The sequence below is a fragment of the Copadichromis virginalis genome, linkage group LG13 (genome assembly GCF_057382275.1).
Source record: "Copadichromis virginalis isolate Kocher_CV1m ecotype Utaka linkage group LG13, C_Virginalis_male_GT1.1, whole genome shotgun sequence".
Classification (NCBI taxonomy): Eukaryota; Metazoa; Chordata; class Actinopteri; order Cichliformes; family Cichlidae; genus Copadichromis; species Copadichromis virginalis.
This window is the reverse complement of record NC_140630.1, coordinates 1,613,955-1,630,799: the sequence shown is the minus strand read 5'-3', so window position 1 is coordinate 1,630,799 and position 16,845 is coordinate 1,613,955. Positions and strand designations below refer to the sequence as shown.

The 16,845-nt window shown below is 43.6% G+C and overlaps 2 protein-coding genes across 2 annotated transcripts in view; one reads left to right on the top strand and one right to left on the bottom strand.

Moving 5' to 3' along the window:
- The window catches only part of ppp2r5d (protein phosphatase 2, regulatory subunit B', delta), a 37,719-nt gene extending 34,828 nt beyond the window's left edge, over positions 1-2,891 (top strand). The window contains exon 17 of the mRNA XM_085476842.1: positions 458-2,891. Coding sequence (XP_085332968.1) covers positions 458-595 — 138 coding nt within the window. The 3' untranslated portion in view covers positions 596-2,891. The remainder of the gene's footprint in view (positions 1-457) is intronic.
- Positions 2,892-10,595: 7,704 nt separating this feature from the next.
- On the bottom strand, positions 10,596-16,077 carry mea1 (male-enhanced antigen 1). The gene is made up of 4 exons (XM_085476838.1): positions 15,960-16,077; positions 11,675-12,037; positions 11,495-11,603; positions 10,596-11,422 (listed from the first exon to the last, which is right to left on the bottom strand). The coding sequence occupies exons 2-4, from the start codon at positions 12,023-12,025 to the stop codon at positions 11,226-11,228; spliced, it is 657 nt and encodes a 218-aa protein (XP_085332964.1). The 5' UTR covers positions 12,026-12,037; positions 15,960-16,077; the 3' UTR covers positions 10,596-11,225.
- Between the last annotated feature and the right edge of the window lie 768 nt (positions 16,078-16,845).

The following is a 16,845-nucleotide window of genomic DNA, read 5'->3' as shown; positions in this document are numbered from 1 at the left end:
TGATGACAGTTTGATTCCGAACTCTTAGTTATAATTGCATCAATAAGTATTGTTAATTAAAAAATTAGATGAATATGAATATTATGAAACTTATTGTTAAAGATTTCCTGTAATTTTACATTTTAATGTTTGAATCAGTGCAAAAAAATCATCTTTAGAATTCGTTTCTCAGCGATTGTCTGACATTTTACTTTAAATATGAGAAGAAAAACATTTAAATCCCAGAGAATATTTTTATTGGTACATTTGTTTTTATTTAGAAACACATTTAAATTTACTTGAATTTTATTTTGAAAAATTCAAAAAATTAGTAATTTCTAAATTTAACGCCGACCAAGATTAATATTGGTTCAGTTTCAGAGAGTGAGTGAAATATTTTTAATCACTGAATCTTTGTGTGTGTGTGTGCGCGTGTGTGCGTGTGCGCGTGTGTGTGTGTGCATGTGCGTGCATGCAGGGTCTGAAGGATCTAAAGAAGGATAAGGTCCTGATGAGGAGGAAGTCGGAGCTGCCGCAGGACGTCTACACCATCAAAGCTCTGGAGGCTCACAAGCGAGCTGAAGAGTACCTGACGGCCAATCAGGAGGCTCTCTGACCAGAGGAGGCGGCCCCTCCTAATCCAGACTCCGCCCCCTTGCGTCCGTCTCCGTGGGGAGGAAGTTGATGCCGTCGTGGAGAGCCTGGTCCCGGGTCAGACTAGGGCGGAGCTGACACCGCCGCGTTCACCCAAAAAATAAAATAAAAATAAATAAAAAAATAAGAACGGCTCAGCTCTGCCCCCCGGTGGCCGACCACACGTAGGACACTGTAGAAGCTCCGTCCGTCCACCTGCTGTTTAAACTGTGTCAGCGGTCCACCGTGATTGGACATCAGCTTCATGTTGCACTAACACTCCCACGCCTCCACCCACGCTTTAACTCCTGCTGCTGTTTGTTCTGAACCCACATCAGGCACACCAACACATTGCCGGCAGCCCGTCCTGCCCCAGGACGCCACGCTGCGTGATCTGCAGCTGCTGTCTCTGCATTTGCTTTCTGCCCACACGCCTCACCGTTACTTTTACAATCGTCTTTGAATGCTTCATCCAGTGAGCCAGCAGCAGGTCAGCTGGTTCCTGTTTTTAGTGATCAGAACCATAGCAGGTTCAGGACAGCAGGACAGCGATGATCACAAACGCGCTAACAGATAAAAGTCGGCCGAAACGATCAACTAAAGTTTTTCAGAATAAGAGCATTAGCTGTAGCATCTGTACGCTTCAAACTAAATGCTTTTCATTTTCTATTTTTCAGAATAAAAGCATCAGCTGTATCATCTTCACAGTTCAACAAAAAGGCATCAGCTACAGCATTCTGACATTTCAGAATAAAAGCATGAACCGTGACAAGGCGGAGTTTTTTGTGTAGAGCCCCTTCCTCAAAAGGGGGGATTTTTGACCTAGTGTTTCCGTGGAAACGAGAAGTAGACGCAGAGTGGTCTGGGCTTCGCAGTGCTGCTGCAGCTCCTCACTTCTGTCCCGTTGCACCTGAACGCAGCGCTGATGCGTTCACTGACCCGCTTGGTTCTCCAACAGCGGATTCACAGCTCCGCCCCTGAACCCTAGCTCTGCCAATTGACTGCTAGTCTGTACGTCCGGCAGACTGAAGCGGGCCGATGATGATGATGTGGAAGACGCAGTGAATGTAAACATCCTATCAGGACCCCCCCAACACACACACACTGTGTATCTTTTATTTAGTCCAGCTGAGGGCGCCTCGCCTCAAGTGTTAGCCAGCAGCTCTTCGGGTTAAAGGTCAAACGCTTCTGATTATTGATCAGTTATTGATTGACTGCACTGGTGCCAGATGGGAGGGCCCTTAAAGAGGACACAGGAGGAAAGGTTAACGATGCCGTCATCATGTAAAAGAACAGCAACTTCATTTTGATTTTTTTTTTTTCACATTTTAGTTTTAAATTTGTAACTTTTTAAAATCTAATTTTCACCTTTTTTTTTTTTAAACTTTTTTTTTTTATTACGTTTTGCTTCTTTATAGAATTTTTTTTTGTGTGTGTTTTTTCTGTCAGCGGAGTCGGAACCTTATTGGCTGCTGAGGTCACACGATCCATCCTTTATTCTTCACAGCGTAAACTTAATTCGTTTCAGTTTTGATGCTCGTAATAAAAGCAGATTTGGAACAATGCGATTGGCTCGTTTTCAGCTTCCTGTTTGGCGTCGCTGACATGAAGTCAGTTGTATGAATTTAGCACCTCATTGGCCAAACATTTTGCACGCTGTGACATGTCCACCTCGCCGTTCGTGTGTTTTTGTTTAACAGTTTGAAACATGAGGAACAAAAGAAAAAAGGCCTCCGTGGAGATGGGCGGTTCTGTCTTTTCTGTAACTATCCCACGTACGGACTTGTGGCCACGCCGACATACTTTCTAGTCTTTGTTCTTGTGGGCCTGTTTCATTTGTTGTCGCTCGTGCACTTCTTCCTGCTGCCGTGTTGGCATGTCCTCTACAGATCCAGCTGTCAGTCAGAATCGGAGACCCCTCCGCCTATCAGTCATTCACTGCTGGAGTTAACGTTTCTGTTTCCAGGCTGAACCAAACTTTCCCGCACTCAGTCTAAGTTATATTTTTGTTTTTTGTGAGAGCTGAAAAAATGTTTTTGAATCTGCTGCTGAACCAAACCTTTAGCACAAACAGCTGTTTGTTTTTCCCTCCAGCAGTGACTGACAGGTGGAGCGGGGTTGTGTGACGGCGTGCTGTCCACTCGGGCCGTGACAGTGAGACATTGCTTCCTGTCATCGTGTACAGATGTTTAATGAGGTCGAGCATCACATGGTATGAAAGTCTGATTTTGTACAGATGTTCATGTATGTACAGCAGAAATAAACTGAAGTACAGTCAACCTGCCCACTGCGTGTTTCTTTCAAACGCGCACACACACAAGTGAACTACAAAAAACTACAAAGATGGCGGTCTCACCTGTCTCACAGCAACACTCAAACATCTCAGTGAAGACACAACTGATTTTCTCTCAGCAGCGTCCCTGAACTAAACTCAAGCTGTGTCCCAATTCAGGGTCTGCACGCTTGAAGTACGCATTTCAAGTGCAGTTACGTCACCGCCACGCGACGATGGCTGTCCCAATTCAAAGTGTGCTTCAAATGCGTACTCCAAATGCGCCGTCGATTTCCCCACGCTTCGTGGTCCCATATATCCCACAATTCATAGCGCGGCGGTGGGTGTGGATAATTTTGCCGCAAAATACGGCAGAAGGGAGCGGCCGAAGAGGTTTTTTTTTTTTTCCAAACTTTATTGAAATTATAAAGTGAACAGTCAGTCATTCCAGTTCAGTTTGTACAGTAGACATACAAGGTAGGGGTGCAACGATACACAAAATTCACGGTTCGGTTCGATACTTTGGTGTCACGGTTCGATATTTTTTCGATACAAAAAAATGTTCATGCATTTTTAATTTGTCATTTATTAAAATTATAAATATATATTTTAACTCAAAAGTACAGTTTTTAAATTTAACCCTAACCCTTGTGCGTGTTTTTTATTTTGACAGCGAATGCGCACCTGCGGACCACTTATGTGCAGCCCTGGTTATTTAGCTCGTCATATTGCAGCCACAGAAATTCTTTTGTCCATGAAACCATAAAGCTGCACTTTCTTTTTGCCTTATAGTCTGATTTGTCATAACTTCTCCGTTTTGTGGTAAGCTTTTCTTTGGCTGTCACTTCTTCACCCTGACCTGTCTTATTTGGCTCAGCAGAACTAAAATATATATCCTGCTACTTTTACACACGCACTCACATAAACTCAGCGATTCTCTGCGCGATCAACCTCTCACATGTTTAAGCTGCGGGAGATTTCACTTGTCATGTTTGCATAGTAAGCTAACGATTAATAAGACGATGTCAGAGGAATTGGTGCACAAATTATCATCACTCACAGATCAGTGCTGTCGCTCTCTATACACAGTTCGCACGATTGCAAAGTGAAAGCAAAAAAACAAGCGCAAATTCAAACGCGACTTCAATATGTCACATATTGACAGTGGCTCACCGATGCCAATGACATAATTACCCAGCTACATTTCCGAAAGAATGCAAAAGCATTGACATATATTTTTCCTTCCTACAATAGCCCGACGGGCAGGGTAGCCCGACTGAAAAAATCGCTAGCTCCGGGATGTCAGGCTAGCGATTTTGCGAGCCCTGTATCTGATTGAGGAATCACTCATCTTTGGAAAAGAGAGTTTATTACAGAGAAATGGCTCTTTCCAAAATAAAAGCTATACTATCCGCTTCTTCTGGGCTATATTCTCAGCAGCATAAGGAGAATCATGTGCTAACAGCGGTCTAAATGACTCGGCTAAAGTTAGTAGCATGCTTGTTGTTTTTGTCTTTGCACTAGGATGATGTCGGCGTAAATGTGCAGTCATATTCGTTGTGTTCCCACTAGTGATTTCAGGTTAATCTCGTTGAAATGACCTTAACGCCACAACACGGCAAATCTCCGTTAACGAGCTACCGCCGATCGCTCTGTGCATGGGGCTAGACGGCCAACACGTTAACGAGCTAACTGCGCTAACACACTAGTTCACACCAATGTAATTGAGCATTGCATGGCACATCCAACATACTGTTTTACTTTAGTCCATGACTGCTTACCTTCAGGGTCATACGTCACATGAAAACCAAAATAATTCCAAACGCCAGATCTGAATGAGGTTCAATTTGCAAGTAGAGCTTAACTTCTGTCTCGCTAGCTTGCCCTGCGCTCTTCCTTCTGACTATGCTGTCTGTGTTGAGCGCTCAGTGGATCTGCGCTCGACAGTGCAGCCTAGGCGGAGTAGTCGAACACAGATTCACTGAGCGCTCAACACAGACAGCATCGTCAGAAGGAAAATTGATAAAATAAATTACAAATGTTGTATTGTTCGATACATATGCGTACCGAACCGAAAGCACTGTATCGAACGGTTCAATATCGATACGAATATCGTTGCACCCCTAATACAAGGCAAATAAGAGTAACAATATACAGTACAATGAAATAAGAAGGATAAATAAAGGATAAAAAAAGAAAAAAAAAAGGGGAATGTGACAGACTTCATAACAACTTTGTACTTGAAAGTTGTGACAGCTCATTCGTTAGACATTTCTGAATGAATTTCAATCAATGATAAACCTTTTTCATTGGAAGTTAATTTAAGAGAGTTTAAGTAATATTCAATTTCAATCAGAAACAAATTAAATGATGGGGTTGAGTTTAGAAATTTACATTTATGTATATGGCATTTCCCTAATAAGATGGAGCGGCCGAAGAGTGAACTAAAGTACTGAATATGACGTCACTTATTTATGTGCGAATGTTTAATAATTAAAGTCAGTCATATATCCACAAACACAACAAGCTGAAAGTCAGTGATATATATGTGTATATATACACATATATGTGTATATATATGTATATGTGTATATATATGTATATGTGTATATGTATGTATATGTGTATATGTATGTATATGTATATGTGTATATGTATATATATGTATATGTGTATATGTGTATATGTATATATGTATATATATATATAAAAAAAACACCCAGCACGCCCCTGCGGGCGGTTTATCCTTCAAGCTCGGGTCCTCTACCAGAGGCCTGGGAGCTTGAGGGTCCTGCGCAGTATCTTAGCTGTTCCCAGGACTGCGCTCTTCTGGACAGAGATCTCCGATGTTATTCCCGGGATCTGCTGGAGCCACTCGCCTAGCTTGGGAGTCACCGCACCTAGTGCTCCGATTACCACGGGGACCACCGTTACCTTCACCCTCCACATCCTCTCGAGCTCTTCTCTGAGCCCTTGGTATTTCTCCAGCTTCTCGTGTTCCTTCTTCCTGATATTGCTGTCATTCGGAACCGCTACATCGATCACTACGGCCGTCTTCTTCTGTTTGTCTACCACCACTATGTCCGGTTGGTTAGCCACCACCATTTTGTCCGTCTGTATCTGGAAGTCCCACAGGATCTTAGCTCGGTCATTCTCCACCACCCTTGGGGGCATCTCCCATTTTGACCTCGGGACTTCTAGGTTATACTCGGCACAGATGTTCCTGTACACTATGCCGGCCACTTGGTTATGGCGTTCCATGTATGCCTTGCCTGCTAGCATCTTGCACCCTGCTGTTATGTGCTGGATTGTCTCTGGGGCATCTTTACACAGCCTGCACCTGGGGTCTTGCCTGGTGTGATAGACCCCAGCCTCTATGGATCTTGTACTCAGAGCTTGTTCTTGTGCTGCCATGATTAGTGCCTCTGTGCTGTCTTTCAGTCCAGCTTTGTCCAGCCACTGGTAGGATTTCTGGATATCAGCCACCTCCTCTATCTGCCGGTGGTACATACCGTGCAGGGGCCTGTCCTTCCATGATGGTTCCTCGTCTCCCTCCTCTTTCTTGGGTTTCTGCTGCCTGAGGTATTCACTGAGCACTCGGTCAGTTGGGGCCATCTTCCCAATGTATTCTTGGATGTTCCTTGTCTCATCCTGGACTGTGGTGCTGACACTCACCAGTCCCCGGCCCCCTTCCTTCCGCTTAGCGTACAGCCTCAGGGTGCTGGACTTGGGGTGAAACCCTCCATGCATGGTCAGGAGCTTTCTTGTCTTTATGTCAGTGGCTTCTATCTCCTCCTTTGGCCAGCCTATTACCCCAGCAGGGTACCTGATCACGGGCAGGGCGTATGTGTTGATGGCCCGGATCTTGTTCTTACCATTCAGCTGACTCCTCAGGACTTGCCTGACCCTCTGCAGGTACTTGGTGGTTGCAGCCTTTCTAGCGGCCTCTTCATGGTTCCCATTTGCCTGCGGGATCCCCAGGTACTTGTAACTGTCCTCTATGTCTGCAATGTTGCCTTCTGGTAGTTCAATCCCCTCAGTTCTGACTACCTTCCCTCTCTTTGTTACCATTCGACTACACTTCTCCAGTCCGAACGACATTCCAATGTCATTGCTGTATAGCCTGGTAGTGTGGATCAGTGAATCGATGTCTCGTTCACTCTTGGCATACAGCTTGATGTCATCCATGTACAGGAGGTGGCTGACAACTGCTCCGTTCCGTAGTCGGTATCCGTAGCCAGTCTTGTTAATGATCTCACTGAGGGGGTTCAGGCCTATGCAGAACAGCAGTTGGGACAGAGCATCTCCTTGGTAGATCCCGCACTTGATGGTAACTTGTGCTATGGGCTTGGAGTTGGCCTCTAGTGTTGTACGCCACATCCCCATTGAGTTCCTGATGAAGGCTCTTAGGGTCCCATTGATCTTGTACAATTCTAGGCATTCCAGTATCCAGCTGTGGGGCATTGAGTCATAGGCCTTCTTGTAATCAATCCAGGCAGTGCACAGGTTGGTCAGTCTGGTCTTGCAGTCTCGGCTGATTGTTCTGTCTACCAGTAGCTGGTGTTTTGCACCTCTGGTATTCTTGCCAATTCCTTTCTGTGTCCCGCTCATGTATTGACCCATGTGCCTGTTCATCTTAGCCGATACGATGCCTGACAGGAGCTTCCATGTAGTACTGAGGCAGGTTATTGGTCGGTAGTTGGAGGGGACCGGTCCCTTCTTGGGGTCCTTGGGGATCAGGACCGTCCGGCCTTCAGTTAGCCATTCCGGGTGTCTCTCGTTAACTAGCAGCTGGTTCATTTGTGCTCATTTGTGTATATATGTATATATATATATATACATATATACATATATATGTATATATATGTATATGTGTATATATCTCCTCTTTACTAACTAATCTTAAATGACTGTTCAGCACAGACATGAAGCCCAACAATCATGTTTTACAGTCCTGTGGTCTCAGCCTCAGATACTCAACTAATCAAAGTGATGTTATGACAAAAATGAATGACCAACAAAACATTTTTCTCCTTCATTTCTGTCACACAAAGCTGTATGTAACGTGTCTCGCGGTTAGTATCATGGTTGCTAGGCAACCTGAACAGCGCGACGACCGTCCCATTTCACAAGCCTCTCACTTCCGCACTTCTCATACTTATAGTACGCACCGTACGTAGTACGCGTAGTGCGCGTACTTCAAGCGTGCAGACCCTGAATTGGGACACAGCTTCAGTCTGATTAACTCGTCCGTCTAAACAACCTGAACTGCTTGGTGGGGCGGAGCCTGTTCATTGTTGACATCTGATTGGATGTAAACCCACGACTGCTCCCCATCACGCGCTCAGACTCAAGCTGGAGGGAGTGTTTCAAATGACCCCAAAACTCTGCAGATGGCGCTGTGATTATTCCACAGGTGCAAAAATCCAACCACTTCCTGTCCCAGCTGCTGCTCACAGGAACCTTCCTGTGCCGCGTTCAAGCTCCCGTTGATGTAAACTCTCAGCTTTCCATCAGCAGGTCCTTCTCTACTGGAAATTAATCTACAAACATAACTTTACTCCTCACAATACCCCTATATGGAACAACAGGTATATCCGTTTGTGTAGGAAATCTGTGTACGTGGATGAATGGAGATCTAAAGGGATTTGGGCTGTAGCTCATTTTATGGATGATAATGGGATCTTATTAAAACATGAGACGTTTTGTGAGAAATTTGATGTAAGATGTACTGCTAAGAGATATAAATCCCTAGTGAAAGCCATTCCAGTCCCTTTGAGATCAATGATAAAAGAAGATATTGTGCACTCTAAAATTTCTCCTGGACTGAGGCAGCTCTGCATAGCTGGAGTTGAATTTGGTGACAGCAGGTTTACAAACAAAGTGATCAGGAATATTTTGATAAACGAAATTTGCCCTAATCCGGTTAAAAGAAATTATATCCTTAAAGAATTTGAGACCATGGAGGTTAAGGCGATAAGAAAAAAGTACATTTCACTTCCTCTTTCCCCTAAAGTAAAAGAGGTTCACTTTAAAATCATTAATGAGGTTTATCCAACCAATGAATTCTTAAGACGGAAATTTAATTTAGATGTGAACGCCTGCACATTTTGTGAAAATGATATTGAAAGTCTGGATCACTTGTTTTTCAACTGTGAATCAGTGCACTCCTTCTGGACTGACATGTGGAGCTGGCTACAGTCCAGGAGAATTCAGTTACCACATTTGACGGTGACAGTAATAAAATTTGGAATACTTGCTGAGAATGCAGATTTTGACCTGTTGATTAGGACGATTTTGTTAATGGGAAAAATTTTTATTCACAAATGCAGATACTTTAAAGCTAAACCTTGTATAAACAGATGGCTGAATGACTTTAGACTCTGGGCTAAATCGCTGAAACTTGTGAATAACAAGAAAGCCCATAAACTTGTTTTATTTAAAGAGTTTAACCTATGTTAAAAAACAAAAACAAAAAAAGAACTCCCTATTTTATAATCTCGACTGCCCTTTTTTTGCACGTTAGTTTTTGCCTTTGGTTCGAATCCTTCAATGACTGTTCTTTCTTTTTGTGCTAACTCTTTTAACTTTGTGCTTATTGTTGTTGTTTTGGGGGTTTTTTTGTTCGTTTTGTTTGTTTGTTTGTTTTGCTATAATGCTCAACCGAGGATGTAACATAATCGGATTAATGATGGTGCCTTGTATGTTATACTGTTGTTTATAAATAAAGTTTAATTTAATTAAAAAAAAAAAAAAAAAAAAAAAAGCTCCCGTTGATGTTTGTCACTACCCGATCCGTACCGGAAACCCGATCGGTACCCCGCATGCGCAAATCTTACGTCACTTCCTCTCTTTGCGACATTCAATATATTTGAATGATGCGGTTAGCGCCCAGTTAGCTCCTAGCATTTCTCAACAGCTCTGCCTCATTTTCGACTGCCCGGGACATTTAAACAATGGATAATCCGTATACAAAGAAATTCATGCTTTTCTCCTCAACAGAGAGCGTCCCCCGATTGAGCAACAGCGCCGTAAAATAAGAAGAATGGCGCCGAATTGCAGAGTTAATAATGCAGACTTTGTAATATCTCACGTGTAGATTCATCAGCCAGATGAAGTGTTTACTGACAATTGACAGTGATAGCGCACATCATCATCACTATTCCAACAATCCTCTCTTCACAGACAAGCATAAACACACTCGACTATCGCTAAATCAGATTTAACACACGTTTGTAATGACGATAATTCAGTTTATAATAGGGTTTATTCGCTCGGTCAGCAGGTGGCGGTATCCCCGTACACTGGGGAGTAAACTGCCATTAAACGAACAGAAGAAGAAGAAGAAAACATCTGCACATGCGCGGTACGGATCGGGTAGACCCGATTTGTACGGTCAGACTTTACACATGCGCAGTAAGGATCGGAGAGTCCTGATCCGTAACTTTTTTATTTTTCGTTTTTGTCTACATTGTACTGAAATGCTTCATTATTGCAAACATTTTCAGATATACTTGTTATTCTTAACATCTTAACAGATACTCTGACCCGTAACTATCGTAAAACGCTACGACCGGAAGTAGAAACCTTTCGCGCATGCGGGGTACCGATCGGGTTTCCGGTACGGATCGGGTAGTGACAAAAGTTCTCGGACGCGCTGACCCTCAGAAATATGGGGACCGATGCTTTTTCACAATAAAACACTGATGCAAACATTGAAGTCGGACTTTATTTGATCTTCCACTTCAGTTTAAAAACTCGTCACAGAGACAAGAAAAAAAATGTTCCAGTGAAACTACATTTACACTGTGCACCGGTGTGACGCTTTTATTTGGAAAGGGAAAGAAAGGACGGTGTTTTCACACAGGTGCAAAATAAGTCAGGCATGAGTTATCAAACAGTGATCAATAACTGATATTTTACCACCAATCAGCAGATCCGATCAATAACTGATTTATATATCTGTATGATTTTAAAGTTAGAAAACGATATTGTCAGTTACATATCTAACTTTTTATCCAGTGATAAACAAACACCAGAACAATCACTCACTGAAACTGTTAATTTATTATTCATAATTACCATATTGATCACCTGGAATCTTTATGGGCTTCAATAAATTACACTTTTCTGGAGAAACAAAGCACTGTATTTATCTTTGGGCCCTGAAGTGGTCATAATGAACTACAGGTGAGCTCAGCTCAGGTGTCCAATGTCACCTGGGGGCTCCTGAAGTGGTTGTGCTGTGCTCAGTCCATTAATCTGTAGGAATGGTCACGGTGCGTTCAGGGTCCCACAGTGATGGTGATGTCTATGTGGTGCATTCAAGGACAGTCAGAGTTCAGAGTTGATGTAGTTCTTGTGGTGCGTTCAGGGCCCGGGGAGGTTTGCGCAGGGCGGCGGCGCTCTGTCGGCTCTGCAGCGTGTCACGCACCATGTCCTTCCACTGGTCGTCGGAGATTTCCCGCGCCCACGGCGGCACGCCCAAAGATGGCAGCGCCACGGCCGCCATCGTCCTCTTCACCAGCTCGACGTGATCTGCGGGTTACAGGAAGTGATGTCAGTGTTTATTCTGAGTCACCGAACAGGTGTCACAGGTGTGTGTCTCACCTGCGTCCATGGGGATGGAGGCATGGCTCCTCTCAGAAGCTGCTCCTTCGGGGTCCTCTTCCTCGTCGCTGTCAGGAGGCGGAGCTTCGGGGAGGTGCAACCCCAACACCTGTGGAAAGACGTGCAGGTAAGCTGAGTGCCAGGGGAGACGTGGCTCACCTGTCGCGGGGCAGATCTCACCTCTATCCGCTGCTGCACCTGCTGCAGCTGCTCAGAGTGGGAGGCCGCCTCCCCCGTCTCCTCCCCCCGCTTCTCCTCCTCATCCTCTGGCTGTTCGCCACCGTTCACACCGTCGGGCTCCTGGTTCAGAGGCTGGTAGTAGTACCCTCCCCCACTGCCATCTTCCTCGTCTTCCTCCTCCTCGCCATCCGGTTCCATCTCCCCCACTGCCTCCTCCTCCTCCCCATCCCCCCCACCCCACATGGCACCCGGCGGCAGCGTTCCGTCCGTCGGTCGCTCGTCCTCTCCCAGCTCGTCCTCGGAGCTCGGTAAGACGCGCTCTGGTCCCATTGCAGAGCTGCACACTTCCATCCACAGACACACCTGATGACAGGTAACAGGTCATGTGACTGCCCAACCTAATGTGACATTATCATGCTGCTCACACGCACAAATGCTAACAATTAGCAATCATGATCATGACAGGGAGTGTTTACAACATCTAACCAATGAAACGAGTTCTCAGGAAAACAGCCAATCGAATGCCTCCTTCAGTATGAGCGCGCTCAGAACCTTCACACTGATAACCAATTTTTTTTTTCATTCAAACCTTTATTTAAACATCAGTACAGTACAAAATAGAATTAAACAGTACCACATTGATGGTGTTGTACTTACAAAAAAATTGCATACCATAGCCAAACAAAAAAAAAAACAATATTCAGAACCTACAATATAAATATGCTAGGGGGAAAGTAACTGATCAAGCCAAAGAATAAAATGATTGAAAGATCTTGATTTTTTTCACAAACACCAATAGTTTTTATAGCTTTTGGGTTAGTGGAGTTCTTAGCTGAATTAAGATACTGTACAAGTTCAAAGGAGAATACATAAAAAGAGGGATGTCTTCCTAAACATTTGGACTTGTGAAGATGAAATTTAGCCATTAAAATTAACAAGTTAATCATATATCTGTTATCAAAGTTGAATTGTCTTCGGTTTTCACACTGATAACCACTGTCCTGACACCTGCCACCATACAGTAATCAGAGTACTCTCACTGTAGTAATCAGAGTATTTTAGCACCTGCTAAAGTGCAGATGAAACAGAATTATTAATGCAGCATTTTTCCTTCTCATTTTATTTATTTTTATTATTTCATATTTATATATCTCCTTAACAGAGCAAGATTTTTAGCATGAATTACTTTAGGGTCAGTGTGATGACCCCTGAAAACCTTACTTCCGGCGCCCCCCGTGTGTGGCAGCCTGTTACAGCAGCTCCGCTCATTCTGACCTTCTTTCTTATCTCCTCTTTACTTTCTCGTAATTTTTTGTAACTAAAGTTTTAGCAATTAGATTCTGCAATCATGGACTACCGTTTTGTGCTAGTCTTGGTTGTCTTTCTCTCTTTTTTTCCACCTCTTTCAGCCGTGTTTGGGGACCCAGCGCATGGATCCTTTGTTTACAGTGGGGATCAGCTGTTAGCGCTGCATCCTGCAGTGGTGCTGGCATGACACTGGCAATGTAACAAATTATTTGAATGTTTGTAATTCTTTGTATTACACCCCCTGGCATATGTTAATTTTGTTCTGATTGTATACATGTTCTGTATACTGTTTCTTAATAAAGTTTTTTTTTTTATACAAAAAAAAAAAAAAAGACACTGGCAATGTAGCATCATGATGCTAACGGAGTCCTGGCTAACACCGCTAACTCCGGACACGAGCGTGACTAGAGCAGGGTGATATGGCCAAAAATATTTATCACGATATATATTTGAAAATTTGCGATAACGATATAACTGACGATATAATTGATGCGAGACAAAATACAACTCCACAACATTACTAGCGCAAAAAGACAACCTTCCATTTATTTTCACTTAAACAAGAAGCTGGTTTTTATGTACATTAAAGCTTTATAAAACTGTAACAGTGCAAATGCAAATTCCTTGCTGAAAGTTTAACCAAAAGGCATTTCCAGTGGAAATGGGCTGACATATCCTGAGCATAACCATGTATAATATCCACTGAAGTTAAAAAGAGGAGCTTTGCAACATTAAACTGCAGTGTGCAGTATATTAATGACTAACCTCGTATTGTGGATGGATTATCTCAGTTGTTCTCCTGACTGAAGTTTGGTCCGTTTACAGCATCCTGCCATGCGATTGCATTTGTCTCTAACCATGAGGAACCTTCACGTTAACTTTTATAAATGGGAAAGTGTTAGTGTTCGTCCTCCAGCTTCACTGTTTATGTTATGCTAACATAGCTGTGTCGCTAGCGATCACGTAGCCCATCATTATATGATATACCAGCTAGCCCAACTTCAGTAACCCTACAAACGTCACTGCTGTTTAGTTTCCTGTCTTCATTTATGTTGGAAGTGATAGCAGAGCTGTACGTTTGAATTTTTTCAGAAATCTCTCAGTCAGAACATGCTATATCATGCTTAGGTAACTAGCGAAACTAGCGAGCTAACTTCCGCTAGCTTCCTGCTAACTTCTAACTCCGTTAAATGTAATAACTTTTGTTTTCATGGATGCCTGGAAGTTAAACTTTATAGTTACACCTGGTAAAGCAGCAATGCTGATCGTTTTATTAAAGATGAAAGAATTTAGACAGTTTTTAACTCTCAGTGATGCTGCAGTGTTCGTTTGACCTGAAGCATACGGAGTTTAGGACCCAGATTACTCCCAGATTTAAGAGCATCTTAGTCCGACAAATACGACAATAACAACGGCCGCTTGCATGTTCTGCAAAAAAAAAATGTGTGTTGTTGTGTATCTGACGGACAAATACCAAACCAGTTCCACATCACTGAAGTTGCACCATTTTTACAAACCAATTCTGGTTCATCTGTTTCACTCAACAATCGGCCATGTGCATGAAAACAAAGGCACTGCGCATGCGCGTTTTACTCATATTCTATCGCGATATTTCATTTTCCTATCGTTGCCTAACATTATACCGGTATTACCGTGAACGGTATAATATGGCCCAGCCCTAAGCGTGATGCTACCGGGATTCCAGCTGCTGTGGGCGGACAGGACGGAGAGAGAGGAGGAGGAGAGCGGTAAGAGGAAAGGAGGGGGACTGGCAGTGTTTGTGAATGACAGTTGGTGTAACCCCCGGGCACGTCACTGTGAGAGACATTGAGCTGTTAGCCGTTAGCATGCGACCGTACTACCTGTCCCGAGAATTCTCGCATGTTATCGCGATAACACCCCCCCCCGGGGCCAACGCGGATGCAGCCTGTGACACTCTCCACTAGGGCCGGGTATCGTCACTGATTTCTAGAATCGATTTGATTTCAATCAGGGAAATTTCGCCTCTGAGAGTCAGAAATGTTGTAATTCTGATCATACATCAGTACATTTCCATATTTTTATATCTATAAAAACAAAGCTGACACTTGCGAGACTTTATCAAAGGTGTGAGCATCACAGCAGATGCCTTTGATAACAACTGTGTGGGGTGATGGAGCACCTCTTCAACCTGAGCCTGGGGAGAGTCCCAGAGCTCTGGAAACCTCCTGTTTTGTACCAGTGCCAACGACTTCACGCCCAAAGGACCTCAACAGCTACAGGCCGGTGGCTCTGACATCACACCTGATGAAGACCCTGGAGTGGCTGATCCTGGCTCAGTTTCAGGGCCTGGTGAGCTCATCACTGGACCCACTTCAGTTTCGTTGTATTATACTCAATTGTATATAGCATTTGTATTCTGTTTTATTCTATTGTGTACAGTATCTTATTCTTATCTTATTCCAGTGGGTTTTTTCTAATTTTGCTATGTAACTTTGCACTGTCCACTTTCTGCTGTAACAAAACAAATTTCCTACGTGTGGGACTAATAAAGGTTATCTTATCAACCTCAACTCTGAAGATAGAACTAGCATGCTAGCAAAGCTACTGAGTTCAGCTCAGTAATCTGTAACTGAAGTGTAATCGAATTACCTTTAGTCATGTAATCCGAGTCTTTTACTGTTTTACTTAAACTAATCAAAGTAGTTGCTCTGCAGTACTCAGAGTATTTGGAGTATCCCAATTACTATGTTAGCATCTGAAGGCTAACCGGGTATACACTGGGCTCAGACCCGCGAGGCGTCACCTGTGACCGACACTACCTGCTGCTGCTGCCGACAGACAGACACACACACACGCACACACACACAGAGAGAGAGGAGGATGAAACAGCTGGAGCAGCTAACAGTGACTCAGACGCGGTGTGTCTGTCATGAAGCCTCCAGCTGTTTCTTTGTTTGTCAGAGTCGTAAACACGCCGGTCGCACGTGAGCCTCACCTGTCTGTCGTTCCGTCTGTCCTCTCGGAGGAGCTGCTGCGACTGTTAGCCACCACAACTTCTCCTGATAGCCGCTGCTAGCTGCAGCCGCTACTGCGCACAATTACTTCCGGGTACGTTAGGACGCAACAGCGCTGACGTCAGAGCACGTAGCGGAGGTCGTCCAAACACGAGAGTCTCTTAAATTATTTGAATGTATGTAACTTTTTATATTAAACCCCCTGGCTTATGTTAATTTTGTTCAAGTTGTATACGTTTTCTGTGTGCTGTTCCATAATAAAGTTTGTTTTGTTTTTTAAAAAACATGTACAGTGTTTGTTTTTCCTCCAGCTATTTCAACGGGAATAATAACAACAAGCATAACACATGGAGGAGACACTGGAAGAGTACGTACAATTAAGCAAACTCGATAGAGACACAGATTAAAAGGGAGGGGAAAAAATAAAACATTAAATTAAATTAAACCCATAATAAAGAAGAATAGAGCCTTATTCCTGTAAAGAATGTTACAGTTGTTCCAAAAATAAAGTCTTTGTGGAGAAAAGTTATGTTTATAGATCAAAGAGCCAAAAGAGCTTGTTGATGGAAGTTTGAGAGTTTCATTGGGATTTTCTGAATATTGCAGAGAAGAATAAAGTCCAAGCCACCCAAATGTAAAAAGATCATAATAATGTAATAATTATTACTCTCTGCATTTAACCCATTCACTCAGTGAAGCAGTGGGCAGCCACCAATCCAGCGCCCGGGGAGTGGTGTAGGACAGCACTGTGCTCCGGGGTATCTCAGGATAGCCGTTCGGAGGAGTCAAACCTCCGACGTGGCGAATCACAGAATGACGTCAGGGAGGAAGGTGAGGGCGTGGCTGCTTCATCATTCAGTGATGTCA